The 23,776-nt window shown below is 40.7% G+C and overlaps 1 protein-coding gene across 5 annotated transcripts in view; it reads left to right on the plus strand.

Annotated features, from left to right (window-relative positions):
* The first annotated feature begins 2,809 nt into the window (after positions 1–2,809).
* The window catches only part of CCDC66 (coiled-coil domain containing 66), a 39,593-nt gene continuing 18,626 nt past the window's right edge, over positions 2,810–23,776 (plus strand). Inside the window, exons 1-16 of one of the 5 annotated variants that reach the window (XM_053377867.1) lie at positions 2,816–3,029; positions 5,816–5,880; positions 6,830–6,855; positions 7,327–7,768; positions 8,960–9,125; positions 10,508–10,611; positions 12,788–12,906; positions 13,317–13,490; positions 14,335–14,466; positions 15,666–15,904; positions 16,891–16,975; positions 17,907–18,068; positions 18,540–18,687; positions 19,758–19,910; positions 20,780–21,255; positions 22,693–22,730. In XM_053377867.1, the coding sequence (XP_053233842.1) occupies positions 3,019–3,029; positions 5,816–5,880; positions 6,830–6,855; positions 7,327–7,768; positions 8,960–9,125; positions 10,508–10,611; positions 12,788–12,906; positions 13,317–13,490; positions 14,335–14,466; positions 15,666–15,904; positions 16,891–16,975; positions 17,907–18,068; positions 18,540–18,687; positions 19,758–19,910; positions 20,780–21,255; positions 22,693–22,730 (2,540 nt within the window). In that variant the 5' untranslated portion in view covers positions 2,816–3,018. Of the gene's footprint in view, positions 3,030–5,815; positions 5,881–6,829; positions 6,856–7,326; positions 7,769–8,959; positions 9,126–10,507; positions 10,612–12,787; positions 12,907–13,316; positions 13,491–14,334; positions 14,467–15,665; positions 15,905–16,890; positions 16,976–17,906; positions 18,069–18,539; positions 18,688–19,757; positions 19,911–20,779; positions 21,507–22,692; positions 22,731–23,776 lie in introns of those variants that run through there. The other 4 variants (XM_053377865.1, XM_053377868.1, XM_053377866.1 and 1 more) reach the window with 4 other exon arrangements.

Here is a 23,776-nt window from a genome sequence, read left to right on the forward strand (position 1 = left end):
CTGCAGGCTTATTTCTGCAATGTAACACCAATGGAATTGAGCAACTGTTGGTGGATGGCCTTGCTCCAAGGTGAGAGACTTGGAGTGGCCGACAGCGGGGGTGTGGGGAGGCGAATGTGAGTCAATATGACTTCTAAAGGACAGGGAGAGTGTTGGGGAGCTGCATTTTGGGGTGAGAGCATGAATGCAGCTTGCAAATGTATAAAGTGTGGCTTGTCTTAATCTGCTCACTGCTCTGGGGGCCTTTGGGCTATAAAGGGATATAGAAATAAACCAATGAATGAAGAAATGAAATATTTCAGAAATAAAATCTAAATAAAAGGGGGGGGGATTTTACACTTGACAATGTACAGAGAAGCAAGCAAACAAAAAGAAAGGAAGAAGATGATTCTAGGAAACATTACAATAATACATAGACTACTAATTGAAGTATCAGCGGGCATCTGGAAATTGTCACCTCTCTGATGTATTTCTAATGTACTTGTTCCCAGAATTTTATTGGGATCAGATGGCTTTGGAGACACATCCAACTCTAAACCTTGCAAGCACCTGTTGGAACTCACAGAGGGAGCAGCACACAAGGCTACGAAGCTGCTCTTTGGCTTGCAAACTCATCCCTCAAGGGTCTCATTAACTGTTTTTACTTCAGTCGCCAAGGGACTTGTATCTTTTGTTCTCAGTCATAGCCTTCCTCTCCTTCACTCTTTGGAGCTCCTTTGCAGCTTGGATCTAAAGAAAAGTCAATCTGCCTCAAAAATCTGTTTAACCATGTTGGCTGTGAGTCCTGGAAGACCTGCTCCTTGCTTTGCAGGCCTTTTCCCACCTGGTCTGAAAGGCACTGGTGGAGGAAGAGGGGAGCGGGGGGAGCACACCACCCCTGGCAGCGTGATCCCGGTGGGGTGCCATCGTGGCTGCCCCCCCGCCTGCGCTGGGCACCACGCCCCCAGGGCGCATACCAGCCATGCCCCCAGGACACGCGCCAGCCATGCCCCCGCCTGCTCTCCGCCCCCCGCCCCCCCCCCCGGTGCCAAAGCATGAAGCTCCACCACTGCTGAAAGGGCAGGTCCCTGACTGACTCCAGCTACAAAAGCTGAGGCTGCAACGCCAGAGTCCATCTTGTTTTAATTGTGCCTTTTACAAACAGGATTGTTAGGTTTTTCTGTTTTTCTTTGAAGCTGGTTTTAATGTGTGATTGTTTATATATTGCAAATTGCTTTCAATTGCCTTGGTTTTAAAACAGCAACCAATAAATTTAAAAATAATAAATAAAACAATGAGCACAGTGAAACAGGAGCTAGCACCCGTTTCCTTCTCTTCCATCCACTGATACAGCAGCATGTAGAGCTACCAGGTGATGGTGGGAGAAGCCTGGCTAGAGTATGGTGGGCCTGTATCCTTTCTCTTCCTTCCTCTGATGCATCCTGATATAATGCTTGCTAATGGAAGGTAGCGCTGTGGTCTAAACCACTGAGCCTCTTGGGCTTGCCGATCAGAAGATCGGCGGTTCGAATCCCCGCGACGGGGTGAGATCCTGTTGCTCAGTCCCAGCTCCTGCCTACCTAGCTAGCAGTTCAAAAGCACACCAAAAAATGCAAGTAGATAAATAGGTACTGCTCCAGCAGGAAGGTAATGCACTCCTCTGGTTTCGGTGTTCCGTTGCGCCAGAAGCTGTTTAGTCATGCTGGCCACACGACCCATAAAAGCTGTCTGCGGACAAATGCTGGCTCCCTCGGCCTGTAAAGCGAGATGAGCGCCGCCACCCCAGTCGTCTGCAACTGGACTTAACTGTCAGGGGTCCTTTACGCTTAATGGAAGGAAGCACCTGGTTTCATAGCAGAGCTGGTGGTGGCTTCAGGCCCTGGTGGTGGTTGAGAAGTAAGATACAATACTGTGATGAAAAAGATAAGCATGGATACTGTTCAAACCTCTGAGTAGGCTACAGGTAGCTGGATTTGTTTACTTTTGCCAGTTTACAGAATCAACTAACTATTTCTATGTATTCTTATTTTAAATAAATTGCTATTTTGTTTTCTGCATAATTTCTGCATATACCTTTGCTCAAATTTCCCATAGCCTCTTTCAGCAGTCCCAATTACTTGTTTGTGGGAACTTGGGAGTACACTTGTAGAAAGAGCATTTTGCATCTTTTCTAAACGTATTTTATAATAGGTGCTACTTCCACAATGCATTTTGAATTCCTAGTAGTGATGTAAGTTGTGGGGGGGGGACTTTTAGGGGTGACAACAGATTTTGATTTTGCCGATTTATTTTATCAGACAAGCTGTGCTGAACCACTTAACTGTTGAACATGCACACAAGTGCCCAATACAGCCATGACAATAATGATAGTAGTAGTAGTAATTTTTTGTGTCATGTTAGGCTTCGTTCCTGATTCTATTATTTCTGTCCTCGGCACCACTGGCAACTAAACATTTTCAAGACGTTGCCTAGAACCAGAAGAGACGTGATTTGTCGTGATTTATTTACTTAGATGCATCTGAGGGAGAGACTGGTCGCAAGCAACCCTCAGGAGCACAGCGTGACTCGCCGAGAGGGGCGAAATGGTGCCAGGTCACCCTTGGGAGGAACGTTCGGCCCCGCCAGGGAGGTGGGGGGGGGACGCGCGCGCCTCCTAACGGCTTCTTGCTCTCCGCCTCCCGTTGCGCGCGCCACGCGAGAGCGGGAAGGAAAGCGGGCGGGAAGGAGGAAAAGGAGAGGAGGGGAAGCCCTCAAGATTCGGCCGGACTCCAACTCCCACAATGCCTCGCAGGCAGGGAGCGCGACCCGCTGAGTGTAAGCACAGCTCATTGGCGAGAAGTCCGCAGCGGCCCTGGCCCTATCAGCTCCCCTCTCATTGTGCGGTAGCAGCAACCGACGTACACACATTAAGCAGGGATCAGCCCAGGCTCAGTGTCCCCGAGGGGCTGCTCTGTACGCTTTCTCCTCCTCCTCCTGCCGCCCTGCTGCTGAGTCCCTCCTGGGTTTCTGTGCTTGCCGTACAGAGCGGAGGAAAGAGCCATGAATCTGGGGTAAGAAGAGCCCTCTTCTCCCTGCGCTGGTTGGGTGGGTCGGTGGCTGGCAGGCAGGCAGTCGCGTGTGTCATGTACGTGGCTCCCTCCTTGTGGTCACCACGGAGAGGCTTCCTTTTGAACCTCTCGAGGGGGGCACGAGGCACAAGCCCCGGACCTCAGAACCTGAAGCCTCCCACCCATGAAATAACCGACAAGGTTATTGCGCCGCCAGTTACTGTGTGTCACAATCTGTGCACACCTGGACAAAGGATGGGTGCTGTAGGATCTTCAAGATCTCCGTGCAACTCCCCCAGCACACGCGATTCTCTCCCTCTCTTACACACACACACACACACACACATGCACGGGCACACATCTTAGAAAGCGTTCCCCTCTAAAAACCTTCCCATCAATTTTGGTGACACGGTTTACTAGTGGTACCTCGGGTTACAGATGCTTCAGGTTACAGACTCCGCTAACCCAGAAATAGTACCTCGGGTTAAGAACTTTGCTTCAGGATGAGAACAGAAATTGTGCGTTGGCAGTGTAGCGGCAGTGGGATGCCCCATTAGCTAAAGTGGTGCTTCAGGTTAAGAACAGTTTCAGGTTAAGAACGGACCTCCGGAACGAATTAAGTACTTAACCCGAGGTACCACTGTACTCATTTGCTATAAAAACGAGCTAGGAGGTTTCTGCACATATGTGCACTCCCACAAGATGTAGTGATGGCCATCAGGTCGGGTGGCTTTCAAAGGGGATTAGACCAATTAACAGAGGATAAAGCTGCCAATGGTTTCTAGCCATGATGGCGGTATTTTACCCCACTGTAGGAGGCAACTCGCCTCTGAATTACAGTTTTTGTGAATTGCAAGTGGGGATACATTCTATATCCTTCTAAATGTGTTTGGGGGGGGAGGGCGGTTATTGTTTTGTTTTGTTTCTTTTTCTGTTTATATTGTTTATTTTTTGTTCTTATCTTGTATTTTTATTCTGTGAACTACCCTGAGCTCTTCAGGTGAATGGTGGTATAGTACTACTACAACTAATAATAATAATAATGTGCTCAGGTTCAGCTTGCAAGCTTCCCATGTTTGTCCAAGGTGAAATACATGGGACTTTGATCTGATCCAGCAGGCTTTTTTAATGTTTACACTACCCTCAATCTAACACAGCTATATATCCCAGAGGCCATTAAAATAAATCTATTTAGATATGCCTAATACCTGTGCTGGATTTAGGCTGTTATGTGTAAGGTTGCCAGCTTGGGAACTGGTGAGCAGCAGTTAATGGAGGAAAACCTTCAGTCATTGATGGCCCAAGCTGTGCCCACCTGTCCCACACCTGACATCACACCTAACATCAGGTGTGGGGCAGGTAACACTGCAGCAGCAGGGAACAACCAGGAGCATTAGAGTGTGCTCAAAATAGTTCCTCCTTTTAAATATGGTACCAAATGCAGATCATTGAATAATCAGCTCCACTTGGTGCTCCCAACTGATGCAGGTTCCAAAGTGGAGCAAACAGCAGTTGCAAGTGAGACTTGCATTCATCCCTAAGTTCATATTCAATGCTGACTACAAGCCTGCAGCTGACCAGAGTTACCAAGTGGAGGTCATTGCTGCTGCAAGTGGTGCTTGGATCTTCCTTTGCCAGCACAGTTTGAATCCAAGGAAGAAATAAAAGAATAGGGAGCACAGTCCCATTATTTCCTTTGATGTTACGTCATCTGACTTCATGGTGATGTTGGGCGATTTACCAGTTGGTGGCTCTGCCCGTCTGTCAAAATGGTCCATGAGGTGGGGGTGGGGAGTTCAGGTTGCAGCCCCTCTTTTCTGTTCTAATCTGGTTTCATGCCTGGTTTAGGGATGGTCACCCTGGTGCATGAGTTATGCTGGGAAATGGATTGGAGCTACAACCAGTGGGTTTCTTTACCACTGAACATGCTGTCCTTTATTTCCAGTATTTCTAAGCAGCCTTTCAAGACTAGCCCTACCAAGCTGGTTTACATATAACTTATATACTTTTTCTAATAAAATTTAAAACATTAAAAACATGTTGCAGAATTTAAATACAGTAAGCTTGCAATTTAAGTGGGATTATGTTCCATGGATTGTGCCTAAAGCCAAAATAATGTATAGTCAATCCACATTGGGCTCAGTGGCAGTTGGGATTCCCAAAGTTTTTTTCCCCTGACACCCACCCCCTTTCTGCTCCCTATTTATTTATTTATTTATTTATTTATTTTCACCGCCTGCATAAAGCTGAATGTGCACAACTTCAATATGTGTAAGTTGTGGATTTACTGTATACAATTCAGTAAATGCCCAATAAATCCTCTGGAAACAGACTTCGGAACAAAACTTTTCAATTAAAAGCAAAGGAATACAGATGAGCTGTCTCAAAAACTTGTGCCAGGAAGGGACTATCATAGAGCCCCCTCTGTAATAGCCCAATCTCTAGTTCTCACCCTCTGACCCAGTTGACTTGGTTGGGCCTAGAATTCATGACGTTACAGTGGCTTCAGTAGTCTCAGAAGATGGTGCTGTGTTGGAGAGGGTGTCCTGTTCTACTCCATGTGCCCACATTTGCTTGTAAGGTGCATCAAGTTTCCAGCTTCTCCTTTTTGCTCTTTAATGGCAGTGTTTCGTTTGATGGCAGTGTTTAGTTTATATCTTTAATGTTGTGACAATATTTAAATTGGAAATGGGTGTCATTGGTTCATGATTACTGTTTAAAAATTATGCTCTGTCTTTCCCCATCAAAATTGCAATTATAGACACATTTTACTTTTTTTTATATTACAGGGATGGTTTAAAGCTTGAAACTGAAATACTGGATGGAAAACCTAGACTGATAGTGGCACCTTGTGGTATGATTACTTTTATGTATAATGGTCAATATTAAGATTTACTACAGTCTTTGTATAGACAAAATGAGTTTCATAACAGACTTTTAAATACATGTGTGAAATGTGTTCTATTCGAACCACAAACTACTGTGGTTTGATTACACCAGCACATAGGCATTGTGAAGACACTGGCCACAATTCACAGAACACAACAGGTGCAGTTCTCAGGGAGTGACTATAGTTCAGTGGTAGAGTATGTGCTTTCCCAGGTTCAATCCCTAGCATTTCCAGTTAAAAGAATTGTATAGCAGGCTTTATGTCTGAAACTGAAGAGCAGTGCCTGTCAAGAGTAGACAACTCTGGCCTAGGTGGACTAACAGCCACACTTGGTATTGTTGGCATCCATTTGTCTCAGGAGACAATGGAGGGGTGCGCCTTTGGGGCGTGAAGTAAAACCGTTGCAAGATTTCAATGCATGCCGTCGCTGTAGAGACCAGTATTCACCAGTATTTGGATTTTTTTAAAAAAAATGCAGGTCGCTTTGTGATTTTTTAAAAAATGAGAGACAAATAACTATAATAAAGTAATAATTAATTTGGGTGTACAGGAATTTTACAAAAACGTTAAGACTACAGTCCTTCATAGTTACTTGAGAATAAGCTCCTGAGTTAACCAATTCTGGCTTATTTTCCTTGGTTTGTTAGCTGGCATTAAGCCAGATTTCTCTGGCTCGGACATGACTGGGACTCTGGTTTAATGTAACTTAATGCTTAAGTTAGAGCACAAAAGGAAGAGGAGGAGGGCACAAATGAGCAATGGAGGAGCACCTCATCTAGTGCTTGTTCTCTTTGCACATAAGGGGTTTAGCCACACTGCCACTGATATTTTTTCCAGTTGATAACATTTCCCCTGTTATAAGCTGACATTGCCCTAGACCTTGTTCTCATTCTTATGTATTTTTCTTCCACAGTGAGTAAATCCAAACCAAGTGTAAAGGTAAGTTTTCCTAAAAGTGTACTTTTTATTTTGCGTAAGCTGATTTTGCATTCCCTAAAGACAGTCTTCAATGTCATATCACAAACTGCTTTTGACAGCCCCTCCAGTTGCGTGAATTGGATGGCTTTTGGAAAACCCCTAATTTAAAGCCCTCTTGGGCATGCAGAATTACTTGTAAGTTTTGTTGGACTCTGGTCAAATGGCCTTTAAATTAGTTCGCGTGCTAGCATTTGTTTTAGTATTGAGATAAGAAAATAATCTGTTTTTCTGCTTGAAATTTCTGCTTGATCCTCTTGTGTTTCTCCAGTACAGCCTCCTTTGGAATAGGCTGTAATTCTAAAATTATTTTTTCAAGAGCGGACCCACTTCCTTGGCTGGAACAACTAAAAACCATTTCATCAGCATGGCTTAGGAAAACAGCTTCAGTTTTTGGAGGGTATTCTAATAAGCTCATTATTGTTGTCTTAACAGATATGTAATAAAAACAAAACATTTAAACATACATTGAGAACAAAACAGAATGGGCATATTCTGAAATCATTACACACTTCCTGTGAAAAGAGTGAATGTTTTACGAAACAGAAAGTGGGATCAAGACTGTCCCTGACAAAAGATGGGAAAAATAGTGAAACTTTGATATCTACTAAGGATTCATCCAAAGAACCTTGCAATAAAGACAGCACTTCTATCATTCAAAAAGACAACACAACTGCAAAGCCAGGTAACACCAGAATTTCAATTAAGAAACCTCTGGAATCAAACAAGAAGCTCAAAAAACATCCTGTTTCCATCGAGGAGCTAAGGGACAATTTGGTATGTTTAACGCAACAGCAGCTTGAACAGATTTTGATGGCTGTAAAAGAAGCAACTACAGGAACCTCTCAGCTTCAGGATGAAAAGAAGGAAAAAAGAAGTAAGATCTTTATTTTCTACACAGAACCAAATTATTTTCTGTTTACTTTAAAATAAGCCTGATGCTTGGAAAGTAATGAGATGCTTACATCAAAAAAAATGATCAAATAAGCCACTGTTGGATCAAAAACTAGAAAATTATTTTATTGTTGAATGGCTTTTCAGTGGTTCTCATAGCCATATTATTTATTTAGTGAAATATATGGTCCACTGTTTGGGCTTAGGAAAGAAGTCATGTTTCATTTAAATTTAGATCTTAATGCAGTTTGATTCTTGTGATGTCCTCCTAAAGGTCTGATATGGAATACTGTATTATCTTATTTGTACCCTACTTGTTCACAATATAGTAGACTGGTTTTCAGAAGTTATTTCTATTTATCTGAATTCATTTTGGTGTAAACTTTTAAAAATATTGCTCTTATTTCTGTGAATCTCTAAATGCTATAAAATAGGTCTTTCCCAACCAAGTTAAATCATGTAAGTTCTTAGTACCAACTAATATACCTTGTGCTTCCTACCTTACCAGATTCTGACTGACATAAAACTCTGCTAGGTTGGAGAAAGGTCTGAAAATGCATTCTTACAATACAGTCAAATTACTGTCTAATCAGCTGTATGTCCCATGTGTTAAGTGGGACTTATTCCCAAGTAAGAGGCTCTAGGTTTGCAACTAGCCACTCATAGAGCTTAATGGTACTTTACACTTGTGATGAAAATAGTATCTAGTTTATATTTGTGCCTGCTTTCAACTTCAGAGCTGGTCCATATTTTGCAGGCTTTCCTGCAATAATCTACATCATTAAATGGGAAGATTTAGGTCCCTGCTTCTGTTTTTATGTGCCATTCACAATAGATGGCAATGTAATGTGCTTGAATTTTTCCATTTAAATTCAGAGTTTAAAAAGTAACTGTGAGTTGGTTCACAGGCATAAGTATGCTGAATATTCCAAAAACACATTAATGCACCAGTGTTTCATTTACAAGTAAATATGGTTAGAAGTCTTGGCATCACAGTTTCATCAGAAAAGGGATTTAGGGATATCTCCCTTAAGTAAAAACAGCAACATTGGATGTAACCCTAAATGTAATTTAGCTGACTTTTAATGGTTTCTGAAAGGATTGTACATAGGCTAGGAAATAAGGACAAAATCTACCGCAGCATTAATTTTTCATGGTACTTTTTCTTTTCCAGTAACAAGCAGTGCAGATAGCAACATTCCTGCTGATCAGACCACAGAAGAAAACATAATGGGATTACTCCAAAAGGCTGGTGAAGTTCCATCTGTTCCAAGTGAACATAGTTTCATTTCAAACAAAAACCAAGGAATATCCAAGCAGGCTGAACAAAAAGCTATCGCGTATGTAGGTCTTTTAAACTCAAATTCAGATTATTTGAATTTTTTTAATAATATGAATGCTTTGAAAAAGACTGCGTCATGATGTACAGTGGATAGACCCTTTTACACAGCATTATACTGTATTGGCCAAAATATAAGGCACACTTTCCCCCCAAATTCTGACCATGAAAAGTTTAAGTGTGGCTTATATTCACAACTTTATGGTATGCAGCCAGGAGTGCGAGGCGAACACGCCAGGAGCGCGCGTAGTCCCCCATTCTCTCCCCCAAGGCCAGGAAGGGAGAGAGAGAGGAAGGGGAAAGGCCACTGGCAACATAGCCCGGCTCCCCCCCCTGCCCAGTATGCAGCCTGAAGCAGCGAGGAATGGAACGGCTTATATTCGGGTATTTTTTCTTTTTTTCATTTACCCCCTCCAATTTTAAAGTTGCAGCTTATATTCAGGCCAATACAGTATATAGCGCCCAGCCCTATAGAATGATATAGGAATACTAGCATGAAAACCTATGGGGCTTTGTCATCTAACTTGTGCTAAAAGAAGCCAGTGCAAGGATGCCCACTAGTGCAATGGGAGTTTCTCCCATTTCCTCCCCAAATCTACTGAGGAAGGTTGGGCAAACACCCTAAACAGCATGCAGGGAGAGGAGAGGGGAGAGCATTCTGTAGGGGAAGCAGAAATGCTTGCGCTGATAGCATGATCTCCTTAGCGCTACGTTGAACACAAGCCTATATCTCAAACTATACATACTGTTCACTTGAACACTACATATGATCGGATGCTCTTGGATGCAGTTATTGAGGATATGATGCAAATGAACATAGACACTAGTTTCATTTGGTCCTTTTATTTTTTAGTCAAATATTTACAGTGCGATGCCAATCATTTGTACACGGACATAAGTCTTGTTGAATTCAGTGGGGCTTATTCAGAGTTAAGTGGGGTTAGGAATGCAGCCCTAGTCTGTTTCTTTAGTGGGGAGTTACTAGGCAAGTAGCTAGTCAAAAGATACAGTATTTGATATACCCTGTACCAAGTTGGAAGTGCTGTAAGGATTATATTAACATGAACTTGTCTGGAGTCTCCCAGCTCTGATTCTGTCATTCTCAAAGGGTTGGATTCAGACTTCACCTTCCAGAAGGGCTTTTCATGCAGTGGAGAGATTATACAGGGGGAATTAACTGTAACCATTTCCCTTCTCCTCAACATCCTGGAACAGGGTGGGAGGTGGTGCTAAGTACTGCTAGGCTGGCTGAGGCTGGTGGGAAGAATCAGTTAAAGTAGCCTCATCCCCACTTCCAGCTGGAGAGCAAAATCTAGAGTCAACCCAATATGATTAGCAGTTACTTTAATAACTGAGCTTTAAAACCTCTTTGATTTTCTTCAGCAGGAATTCATGGAAACCAGCTGATATATTTAGTGCTTTGGGAGAAAGAGAAAGGGACAAAACCTTATTAGATGCGAAGAAGTCTCAGTGGAAGAAGGAACTAGGTACAGTGTAATTAACTGCATTTCTATAGCTTACAATTGTTAAACAGCCACCTCATTTTACAAATAGATATTGTTGCTGTAGTTAACTGTATACAAGGGGGTGGAATATGATCAATCTGCAAGCCAAGCTTTATAGGGTAGTGGTGTTTTTGTGCTATTAATGCGATATTTAAAGTAAAGGACCTTGACGTTTAAACATTTTCATTTCTCCCCACTTAGTTGTATGTGTCAAGCAAATAAAAATAACTTACCTAAAATATTTGCAATTTTTATAAGCCTTCATACTGTTGTAACTACAAGACTGAACCGCAGTGACTGTTTAAATTTCCACTTAGGGCGGTATTAGATGCAACGCCATTCAGTCAGTTAGTGTGAATGGTTTATATAGAAGTAAATTGCAAGTTCCAAAGGCAATTTTAGTAAAGGTAAAGGTACCCTTGACCATTAAGTCCAGTCACGGACGACTCTGGGATTGTGGTGCTCATCTCGCTCTATAGGCCAAGGGAGTCAGCGTTTGTCCGCAGACAGCTTCCGGGTCATGTGGCCAGCATGACTAAGCCACTTCTGGCAAACTAGAGCAGCGCACGGAAATACCGCTTACCTTCCCGCTGGAGCGGTACCTATTTATCCACTTGCACTTTGACGTGCTTTCGAACTGCTAGGTTGGCAGGAGCAGGGACCGAGCAACGGGAGCTCACCCCATCGTGGGGATTCGAACCGCCGACCTTCTGATCGGCAAGTCCTAGGCTCTGTGGTTTAACCCACAGCGCCACCCGCATCCCCATAACTCAATTTTACCCCAGTGCAAATGGAAGGTATGGAAGGACCAAACTGGAATGGGGCTTTAGTAGGCTTCCAATGGTTAAAGCCTGTATAAATATGGATTGGGGCCCCAGCATGCAGTTCAGTTAGCAACTGCACAAAGAACTTCGTCAAACTGAGAAAATAGTTTCTTCTCTGGTTATGGGTAGATTCTTCATTGTTCTCCATATGTAAGATGGAGATAAAAAATACTGACGTCTGCAGAGTGGTTATAAGTATTAACAAGGGGCGGGGAATGAAATACAGATTGGTGCATTGTCCAGGAAGTAATTCTTATTGATTGCTTCTAAGATATGTGTTCTTTGAATCACAGCCTAAAAGTGCTATATAAATTATACTGCTCAGAAATTTAGAAGACGGGGCATTTTTTCTCCTTCTAAACAAAGCATTCTTAGGAGGGGGGCATTAAAACATTAAAATATTAATCAGTGATTTTTAGAACTCAATTCTAAGCTATTTGGGAGGGGGGCAAACATTTTTTTACTTGAGTTTTTATTTACTGCATTCTCTGCCATCATTTCCCATTGGTGAGAGTTTCTGAACTTAGAGCAAATCTTTCTCGTTTTTAAAAAGAAATTGTCAAAGTCTGGTTATTTTTAGTTAACTTACACTATGATTTCCCTGGGTGGCACTCACTGGTGACTGTTCACTGACAGAAGGGGAATAATCAGTGGAGTGGGGAGGTAGGCAATTGTTGGTGGTTCCCCCAGCAGTCTGTGCCCCGCTTTAAATCTCCTCTAGAGGGTTGGGACCCACAGAGCAGATTATTTTTTGAGAGGAGGGGGATGAGATACTCTAGGAAGGAAGAGGAGATAATTGAAAATTTCACCCCTCTCTGTTCTGCTGATGCATTCCCCCATGTTTTCAGATGGTCACATTTGGTTACCACTCTGTATTTTTTTTAAAAGCTTCATAGTTCTCCTTTTGGCAATGTGGTTATTTGTATTTAGGGGCTGTGTTTGCATGTAGTGATAAACCATGATTTAGCATGACAGGAATGAGCCTAGGCAAGACATGCATTTATGCACTGACCCTCCCTTCCCCTGGTGCACCTGCAAGGAGCTTGGAAACTTTTCTTTCTGCTTTTGATTAATTGTAGTTTGTCATGTCATCCAAACTTAACAAACTGGTTAATCTTAACTGGTTTGTTTAGAACCAGCACCACATAAAGCTACATTTCAGTTAGCAAAAAAAAACCAGAAACAAAAGCTTTCAATCTCTGTGCCGCCATGACAGAGAGGGAGGACTGATCCTGGCCCAGGCTTATTCCTGGCAGATCCACTGTCACAGTGGATATTGTGACATCCAGAATGAGCCAAAGAGACATTACACTGATGATTTCTCTCATTTAAAGATGAACAGATAGCTTTCAAGAAGAAACTGAAAGAAACTTTGGAAACAGAGTCCAAGTATCACCTGAGGCAGAAAATGGATACAGTAAGCTGTTGCTTTGACAAGGGGCAAATGACTCAGGTAGAAATAAACAAACCATTTTGTTCAATGCAATAAATGTTGCTTATATTTTTGCCAATATTGTAATTCCATCCTGTGCTGTTATCTAAAATATATGCCTGCCTTTTTGTGTTTAGTTGTACAAATTGATAAATCTTTAGAGAATAGGCAAATAATTTGGAGGTCCCATGTCCTATTGCAAATATCTTTTCAGGCCCATCTTAAAGAAATTTCTCTCCCTTTATGAAGTTCACTTGCAAAGGCATTTAGAATTAATTGTGATTCCTAAAGCACGGTGGTGGTGATGGGTGTGTGCGTATTTTTTAACTGGACAAAATTGAATAATATATAATTGCATGAAACATGTTTACATTTTAACACCAATGGAAAAAAGCAGTTCATTTGAAGTCACCAAGATACTTTGTTTGTAGATGGCATTTTCAGATGACTTCAGTGCTGCAACGGAAGATACCCACATTTGTAGAACTTTGAACACTGAGGCTAGTGAAACTTCACCCAGTGTTTCAAGTGGCCAAACTGGACAGTTTTCTAGTTTCAGTTCTCCTGATTTACCAGCTGCTATTCGAACAGCATTTGTGTTAGGGGTAAGAATTTATTTGCATGCAGTGTTTCACTAAATTTTGGACAGTGTATTTCTCTGCTTTTGGAATGTGGCTTTCATGAGCTTGGCTGAGTAGGCATCATTCAGAGGACACTGGTAGAATTATTTAATCTTCTTAGGATTGGAAGTAGAATCCAACATGTCAGATCAGACTTGAGGAGTTGCCTGCCGTCCTTTTGAGATAGGCTATTCTCAGTTGGGAAATGTTATATCTCCAGTGTGGTAGAATGTTAGATGTTTGGAGGCTGAAATTGACTTCCTTTTAGTAACTATCAAGACAGTACTATTATTATTTTACTCAAAAGTATATTTAAGAAAGATGTCATTTATTCTAGTTATGTAAAAGGACATGAAATGCTATGCTGGGATCCATTCTATAAAACCAGCTTGCCTTAACTTTTATATGGAAATTGTCATGGGACAACTGTGTTCCCTTTACTTTGTCTGCATTTCCAAAAAAAGAAGATAACACACCAGGAAACTGAGCCAGGAAATTGCTCATGGATTTTAGCTGTTTCTTAAGGACAGAATCACATGTGATGTGTATCCAGTAACTACAGCCCATAGAAATCTGGTCTTCCTCTAGTGTTGGGGTCCCCATATGCACTATAAATAGCGCCAATAGCAGAACTTATACAGCTGTTAAAAATTGCATGGCAATGATGTGATCAAGACCCAGTTTTAAAATAGTTGCTCTGATTATTCAAACACATGCATGTACATACCTGTACAGAGTGTCCCACTTTTATAGTGTAAAGCCTAAATACTAAATAAATGGATTAATATGAGAGTAAATGGAAGTAAAAGATGTTTCCTTTTTCTTTTAGGAAGCGACACCAGTAGAGCATCCTTTTAGTGCTGTAAAACGTGAGCAGCAGAAGAAGTGGCTTGAAGAACTTGATAAACAAAAAGAAGCTGACAGGCTACGAAAACTTGAAGAAAAGTGTAATTTATCCAAGGTAGCTGTGGTCTATGAAGGGTAATAATTTGAAATGAGAAATGGTTTATGTTGTCCATGTCTTTCACTCTGGCCCAGTTAATAAAATTACCCAGAGAATGGAGAATTCAATGAGTGAGGCCATCAAGTATATAATGAGATGTGTAAAGCCCTTGTGCTACATGATATCAGAGCTGGGAGAGCAAGGGAGGGAGTAGCATGTACCCATTTCTTTAATAGCTCTGCTATTTATTTGTTTGTTTGTTTGTTTGTTTGTATCTAGCGCCCTCTGCAAGGAGCTGGAGAAATATGCTCTTGGATGATTGTGTATGCCAGACATAGGCAAACTCTGGCCCTCCAGATGTTTAGGACTACAATTCCCATCATCCCTGACCACTGGTACTGTTAGCTAGGGATGATGGGAATTGTAGTCCCAAACATCTGCCCGTGCCTGGTGTATGCTGTGAGTGCAAAACTATGCCCATTTAAAAGTCCTACAGAAAGGGACCTAGTGCCAAGTAACTTGCAGCCCAATGCTCAGCAAGTTTTTAGAAATGTTTTTAGAAATTACAATGGGAGAGCACAAGGGCAATGCTAAATAGTGTTGAGTATTCATAACCCTATTAATCTCTGTGGGATTTGCTTCTAAGCATTCAGTAGTTTACTGCTGAGGGCATAAACCTAATCCTAGCTCTGCTGGGAGGAGTGAGTTAGGATATGGCAGATTAGTGGTTTAGCCGGCTGGTTCCTGCTCACCTGAGCTACGCTGCTGTAAGTTCCCTGTCTTGGCTCAGATGGGACCCAGCCAGCTAATCTGAGCCTGGTGGAATTTAAGATGGTGTAAGACCTGAAAAATGGGCATTCTGGGGGAGGAGCAGGAAGGGGGACTCACACGGGAGTTGAACACCAGCTCAGTCAGGTGACCTGGCAACCTGGAAGAACGTATACTGGCAAAAAGGGTGATGGAAGTCAAACTCTGTTTTAAAAGGTTTGTTTTCCCTCTGAGATGTGGTCAGCTCAGATGGGAGTACTTCACACTGTCTTAACTTAAGCAGGTTTCCCATATTTTAGATAGTTCCTTTAAAATAGTAGCAATAATAATTCTACACACATACTTTTACAGCATGTAATTCATACTGTTTGCTGCTTTGGGGCCTTATAGCAGAAAACTTGAGATGTGCATTAAAATTATATATATATATTTCCTTCAATTTTCTTTAGGGTGAAGAGCATGACAAGTGGACAATGCATTTTGATTCTTTCAGAAATCACGCTAATTCATTTTCACAATACCCTTTAAATACAACGTATAAAAAGCAGCCTGAAATTTTTCAACTTTTACCTGAACCCCAGCACCAGACTGCTTTTACACCTACAACTTCATGTCATCTCACGCCTTCAGAAGTGGAGATTTCAGGAAAGGCAACTGGAAACATTTCAGAGCCAAATCAGAAAGCCAGGTGAATGCCCCCCTTGGGTTTCCCAAATTGATGCCAACATTTCATTAGTATAATAAATTATAATGCTGTTTGCTCTTTGGAAATCATTCAGTACATTTATTTTGGTTTTAGTTAGCATTCTCAATTTATGTGCTGAACTCTAGAATAATTTTCTTCAGAGGAGTTTTATTTCATTAAAAGTCAGTAAATAAAAATTTACATTAAATATTATCACTGTAATAGCAGATGTACAGAAATGTTCTGGGTGGGTTTTTACACTGTACAATGTGTTGATATTGTTATAGGCCAGAGTTTGTGGGTGCAAGTTACCTACAATTATTGGATTTAGCATAAATTAGAATTAATCTAGGTTTGACTAAACTTTGCCAGACACGGAAACCTCTAGATTCAGCTTATGCTAATGATCCAGGCCATCTTGGCAGAGCTAGCTGAGTGTGGGCCATTGGAGGCACAGGGACCAATGATGCCCAGTCTTTAGCCCATTAACTGTCTGGGTAGGACAGAAAATGGGAAAAGCCCTCCCTGAGGTGAAAAATAGTAAACAGAGACAAAAGACCAGTCAGGATAGAGGGGCAGAATTGCAGTGGGCAATGAGGTAAGCAAAGAGGAAAGGGGGTTAGTTTTGCAAGCTGAAGGGGGAGCACATAGCATGAGGTGAGCAGTCTGTTTTATGCTGCAGAGAGGGGCAAACACAATGTGCGTGGTCCCTTAGAATCAGAGGCTGCAGTAATAGAAGGAACAGGGCCCTCTTGGGCTGTGAATGCCCTGAACTCTCTTCATCCGGGCTCACATTCTATATATGTGCAAATAAACCAAATATCATAAAGACACCACAGTCTCTACTGTGCTTCATTGTCCAAAAGGAAGCACAGACTCTAGTTAAGAGCCTGGGCCCCTGGAAGCTTGCACTGCTGTGAAGACTGGGGTGTTGTGTAGCAATGTATTTACTTAAATTACAATGTTTGTGTATGCTTTTCTGTTGACAGTTTCCTTCGCTCAATGACTGCCCTCCTGGATCCTGCTCAAATTGAGGAGAGAGGAAGGAGACGGCAAAAACAATTAGAACATCAGGTAGATCACTAAATTCTAATGTAGGATTTTGTGTGTGTTTAATTTCTTGTTTTTTCTATTAAGTGGAAGAAAACATTAAAACTTGACTAAAAACATAAACTGAACAAGCAATGAGAGGAAGTGTAATGATGTAGTTGGGTTTGGATTGTAGTTAGAACCATGACAGACAGCTTCTTTTCTCTTATCTGATTAAACAAATCTGGTGGTGATTTTAGTATTATTGCTGTTGAGTTGATTTTTAGAAAGAAAAGCTTGAGATGTCTATCATTAAAAAAGCCTTCTTAAACAATCAGCTGACAAAACATTAAAAATAATTAAAAACACTTTAACATATTAAAGAAAAGAACAGCAAAGGAAATTAAACTAGTTGAATGGAATTTTCATTTTTCTTAGAAGAAATCACTTTCAATATTTGAAACATTGTTTTATTTATTTCTTTATAGCATTTCTATCCTACCATTCATCCCAAGGTGCAGAACAAGTTACAACATAGTGAAAAATATACAATAATATTGAAAAATATAACTTACTAAGTTTGAAAATTCATCCATTTCAAAATGCCTCTAATATATGAAAATAAGACAAGGATATATTTTTCCTGTGTTACCCTTAAGCCTTTTATTTAGCCACATGTCAAAACACTACAGTATAGGTCCCAAAATGTTTCTCTGACTTTTGCAGCTGAAAAATTGGGATATCTTGCTATGTTATGTTTTAAAAGCCCCTAGTCCTAGATAAACATAGTACTTTTAGTCATAATCCAGTTGTAGGAATTAAAAAAAACTTATGGTAATGATACAATAAGAAAACAGATAGAAAAATATATATTAGTAAATAATTCCAAAAAAGTATAACATTTAGAGGATTTTTTCTAAATGACATTTGATCCCTAATTCCTAAGAGCGTTTTATCATCAATTTGATTTTTCTAGAAAGCCATAATGGCTCAAGTGGAGGAAAAGCGGAAGAAAAAACAACTTGAAGAGGAACAAAGGAAACAAGAAGAACAAGAAGAAGAGTGCCGACTTGCAAAAGAGCAGGAGCTAATGAAGAAGCAGTTTGAAGATGATCTGCTCAAACAAAAGCAAAAAGAGGTAGGTTTAGTATCTTCGGGTCCTTGCTCATCCAGGCTGGCTATTGAATTCTCCTGGACAGAAAGGAGACTAAGAGGGCTTTCTTTTCCCATTGCACCTTGCTTGAGCAACAAGCTCTGGTTTGTTCCTATAACCTTTAATCAGTCTTAACTCTTGGCTTTTCCTTTGGTGCTGACTTAAGCTTCATTTCCAACTACAGGCTTGTCCTGTGGATTCTGGTTCTCAGCTCACCTCAAACTGCTGCCCACAACTCAGCCCTCACATGCTGAGAAACCAAGCCACCTTAGTTGTTGCTAGGTATGGTTACAAGTAAAATCTAATCCCCCCATTTCTCAGTATATAGAGATGTTCACATTCCTATTTTTGAAAAGCTCACATAATATGCAAGTCGTAGAGGTATGTAGTTCAAAATTCTGTCTTGGTTCCTTCCTAAATAAATGTTCTTATATGTATATTTCCTTTATCATTTAGGAGATAATGACCGTTAAAACAAATGAGCTATACCAGACAATGCAAAGAGCTCAAGAGCTGGCGCAGAGGTTAAAACAGGAACAGCGCATTAAAGATTTGGCTCAGAAGGGGCATGATATTTCCAAACTGCAGAAGAATATTGGTGGTGGTAAGTATCAGGTTTAAATGGTGTGGGTTTGACAGAGTTGATTTGTTGCTCCTTGAGAACGCCTCTCAAATAAGAATTGTTCCTTTCAGGAATCTTGATAGAATATTTTCAAAAATCCACCTTTCCATGAAGCTTTTGGCACAACCCCCTAGTTGCCATGCAGGTGGGGAACTTTTTTCAGCCTATAAAATGCCATGCACATTGATGGCATATTAGTTTTTTCATTCTTGAAGTGTGGTTATTTATAATCCTTAGTTCATGGAATGAAATTGGAAGTTTTTTTCAGGCCCTTAGAAATTCTGAAGTACATGTTTCCCTTTCACGTTATCTTGGATATACTGTATATATGTAAAACCTGACACACAGATATTTCACAAAGCCTCAGTCAGACTGGTTCAGTGAGAGCCAAAACAGAAGGCTGAATTTCACAAACAGTTTCACACCTCCTAAAATGTCTGACTCCACTCTTTAGCAGTTTTTTCAGGAGGGACATGAAGAGGACAGGGAAGATGTTGGGAACTTTTTTCTGCCCATGAGGGTACATTCACTTTCCTCCCATCTCCACCCTGTCACAGTGAGAGTGATTAGAGCCCTGTTTCTCCTCAATTCTGGCTATATGGTGCCATTATGTCACTGTCTGGCTGCTTAGGCTCTTACTGTAAAGACCCAGAAGTTCTGGGTTTTGTTCGTTTTGCAGGAGCATCGAAAGAACCATATAAAAGGGAAACATACTGCTCCAAAAAGCCATGAAAAAACACAGGAAAAGTTTATCCATGGATAATTTTTGAATGGGGGGGAATTTGCATCTTTTGGTGGCCTCCTTTATTTCCCAAACTTCCATGACGAAATTTCAGGCTGACTCTATAGTCAGGATGGGCAGAGATCCTATAATCTATAGTTCCTTATTAACTATTTTGATTATAATTCACAACCCCTGTATTTAGCAGTCCCTGTTAGTAATGTACACATTCAGACCAAGTTGTGATTTATGAACTGATCTGTTTATTTGAAACATTAACTTTTGAGTGATTAGCAGTATTTGAATACATATTTTATTTCTTTCCCTTTAGGTGATGTACCATGTGAGAGTTACTGTACTGACCTGAATGGCTTTTTTGATACTCATGGTAATAATGATCACTGTTCTGGAGAGAACAGCAGTCTAACGAATCAGGATGTCAAAACTATTCTCTCTCCTCGGAAAGACACTGCTGTTCAGACAGGTATACAAGTTAATTACATGTTCCATTATCTTATCTATTGCCGGTTTTACCATTTATACTAGTAAAACAGTAAATTTAGATGGGGGGTGGGAATCCTATATTCTTGCTCATTAATGAGGGACTACCTCTTCAGACATTCTTGATGAAATGAGATTAGCATTAAATCTATAGTGTGCTGTTAAGTGTAAGAGAAAATCAGATGCTAATAAGTTTTTTCTCTGCAAGTTTAAGAATAACAACTAAGGAGGAGCCAAGTTCACTTTGATACAGTTGGTGATATTTATTGGGAGATTTACATATTTAAGAAATTAGTGCATTCATAGTTATCACCCATTCTTGAAATTAGTACAGCTTGGGGATGTATGGAGCACAATCCTATGGATATACACTTGGAAGTACAACTGAGTTCAACAGGATTTAAGTTTGTTTAGGTTTGCGCCTTTAGTGAGTCATTTCCTCCCCCTCATTTTTGTATTGAAAAGGAAATATAAATACAGCTATTATACATATACACTTGTGTTTTTCTCATTAATGCTAGATATTAATTTATATAAATAGTTCGTTAAAATGCTCCGTTAGTTGATTCCAATAATCACACGCACACACATATATGTATATATGTAAATTTATTTTATATTCCTTATCACAGCAGACAATCAACAGAATTGTTTGTACATTTTAAGTTTTGCAATGAATTACCTATTCAGTTTTAAATTTATACCTACTAATTCTGAATGTATTTTCCTTGTTATGTTGCTTGGCTATGCAAAGAAAAAGGGATAGTCCCATTTCAGTGATGTTTAAATAAACTTAATAGGGATACAGTGAAATTAATACTTGAAATGCAAATATCTATCATTATTTTTTAGATATTTTTAACATTGACGTGCTCCCTAATTCTGAGATTTGCACTAAGCAAACTGGGAAAGGAAGAGCAGACTGTGAATCTCCAGGTATTGCTGCAGAATATAAAGCAGACTTCAAAAGCAAAAAGTGTAAGAAAGAGACACAGTATCTAGATAAAAAGATTTCAGAAAAAGAGAACATTGTCAGCTACAGCAATCTATATGAACAATTTGCACAAAAACAGAAGCAAGGCAAGGCAATTGAAAGGAATTGGAAAAAACCAGACTGGAACATAAACAAACCTTGCAAAAGGTATATCCCAGCATCGGAAAAATATCCAAGATGTATGCAAAGGCAAAGGGAAGAAAAGAAAGCTAGACGACAAATGGAACTGCTTCAGTTGGTTGAAAGAAATAGTCCCGGAAATCTCACTCAAAAGAAAGGCATTTCTCCAGATGAATCCCCCTCACTTCAGCATGAATGTGATGCTAAGAATAAGGTGAGTACATTGAGAAACATGATAATATTGTACTCAAAAGGCAAATACTGTACTCCACCATTTGTTTCTTCTATGGATTTTAATAATTACTTATTGCAAACACTCTGGACAGATGTTGATAGGACAGTGCCCAACATGGTGCCAGACTACTGCCCATCTGAGCACCATCTTGATCATGATCATATATAATAAATTAGCAGATTATTTCTTCCTTTTGTTCTTTTAATATTGTAAGGGCATGTAACCCCCCCCCCAAACATTAAAATAAGACCGCTATATGAGAAATTCACAAAACCTTGAATTTTCTCATATATTAAATAATCCATGTCCTAAGTGTATCCTAACAGAGGCCTGTGGCAGTCTTGCATCTCATATACTATAGCATCCACTAGCAATGAATATGCTATGTTGGGAAAGAGTCCTAGTTGTGTCCTTGGAAGATGCAGTGTCCCTGCAACAGAGATGCAAACCAGAAGGGAAGAGCTGCTGACTATATACAACAAGTGAGAAACAAACTGCATTTATTACATAGTAAATTGATTATCCAGAAAGGCCCTTAGGCCTTCGGTCCCAAGACTATTTACTGGCAACTGTTATGTTGTTCAAGCATGCCTTTATGCAATATGTGCACCCAGATTTCATATTTTGGTAACTTTCATTCCACCTATAATTTAAGTCTGATGAGTTAAGACTTCCAATGTTGTGAAGAATTTATAATATTCTAAGATATTGTTTGGTCCAAATATCCATAAAATGCTGTCATACCAATCACACCCTAATATCTAATCTACCTTGCAGGATTGTTCTGTGGATATGAGGAGATAACCTTTATATCTGCTATCCTGGGGTACAATATAATTACAAACTAAATTGTGGGGGGGGCTGGTCTTGGCCCTCCAGATGTTGCTGGACTATAGCTCCCCTCTGGCAGAAGCTGGAGTCTAGCAACATCTGGTGGGTCATTGGCTAGTTACCCCTAACTCAAATTTGACAGGTAGGGTGAGGAGCTGAAGAGCTCCAGTCCTTTTCAGAGCTCTATCCCCACCTGCACTTAGTGCAGTTCTCAGCCTTACCCTAAATTCTGTGCCATTTTAGTCCCATAGGCCTTGGGGAGAAGCCAGCCCTTGTTTATATAGCCCCATCCCTTCATCCTGGCTCCTCTTTATATCATACCAATGAGAGGATGTTTAGAGAGTGACACATTACCAGCATTACCAGAGAGAGAGAGAGAGAGAGAGAGAGAGAGAGAGAGAGAGAGAGAGTTTGTGTGTACACAGCCTTTGGTATGTACCATAGGAATTCCAAAGAAATTTTAAATGGTGCTTTAAAAAAACTATTCAAAGGGGAGAAAAAGCAAGCTATCTGAATTATTAACTGCAAAATACAGAGGGTGAGAAGCTACATCTTATTTATTTATTTATTTTGGTCTTATTTTAGGAAGAACAATCACCAGAAAACCACTTAGGTGAACAAAGGTAGGTATCTCCTTCTCTAGTAAAGTGTTTAATGATTTATTTATTTATTTGGAGAACAATGGGTTAACCACCATCGTGGTTAGCCCCTCATACTGGTCCTGGGCAATATACCAATATAGTATATCACCCAGGCCTACTCCATAGCTTCCTCATTATGCTGCTTGGCAGAGCTTTTCTGTGTAGTATGAGGCCTTTTACCGTCTGGCCCAAAGGAAGTAACTCAACTGATGGTAGCTTTCGGTAACTGGTGTGCAAAGCACTTTGAGGATAACATTGCTTTTATCTGTCAGGACCTTGACTCCACTGTTGCAGCAGATGAATCTCTAGGGGTGTCCGGAGCACTGTCTAGTCCTGTTGTGGTGGATGAGTTTCAACTGGTAAGATGCCAAGATGTGGACAAGGTGCTTGGATTAGTCACTTGTGCTCTGGACCCTTGCCCCTCTTGACTGATAAAAAGTAGCAGGGAGGGGAGATGATGAATGTGTCCTGAAGAGAGGGGGTGCTCTGCTTGCTTGAAGGAGGCAGTGATAAGACTACTTGTAAATAAATTCTTCCTGGGTTTGAAAAATCTAAGTAACTACTGACTAGTAGCCAGTCTCTCTTTGAGCAGGTGGTTGTGGACCAGATCCAGGTGTTCTTGGAGGAAACTGATTTTCTAGATCCATTTCAGTCGGGGTTTAGGCCTAGTTTTGGCATAGAAAATGGTTTAGTCATCCTGCATGATGACTTTTGATGGGAGACAGGAGAAATGTGTTACGGTTAATTCTGCTTAACCTCTCAGTGGCCTTCGATGTCATTGACCATGGCATCCTCCTGGAGCGACTGACCAAGTTGGGACTGGGTGGTACTGCTTTGCAGTGGTTATGGTCCTACTTGGATGGTCATTTTCAGAGGGTGATGCTTATTGGAATGCTCTCCCCAGGTAAGTTTGCCTGGCACCTTCATTATACAAAAACATTCATTTTTAACCAGGCCTTTAGTTGATTTGACGTCCTATGTCCTTTTAAAATGTGGGGGTTTGGGGGACAGTTATTGGGTGGTTGTTG

Source organism: Podarcis raffonei, chromosome 2 (genome assembly GCF_027172205.1).
Source record: "Podarcis raffonei isolate rPodRaf1 chromosome 2, rPodRaf1.pri, whole genome shotgun sequence".
In the NCBI taxonomy this organism is placed as follows: domain Eukaryota; kingdom Metazoa; phylum Chordata; class Lepidosauria; order Squamata; family Lacertidae; genus Podarcis; species Podarcis raffonei.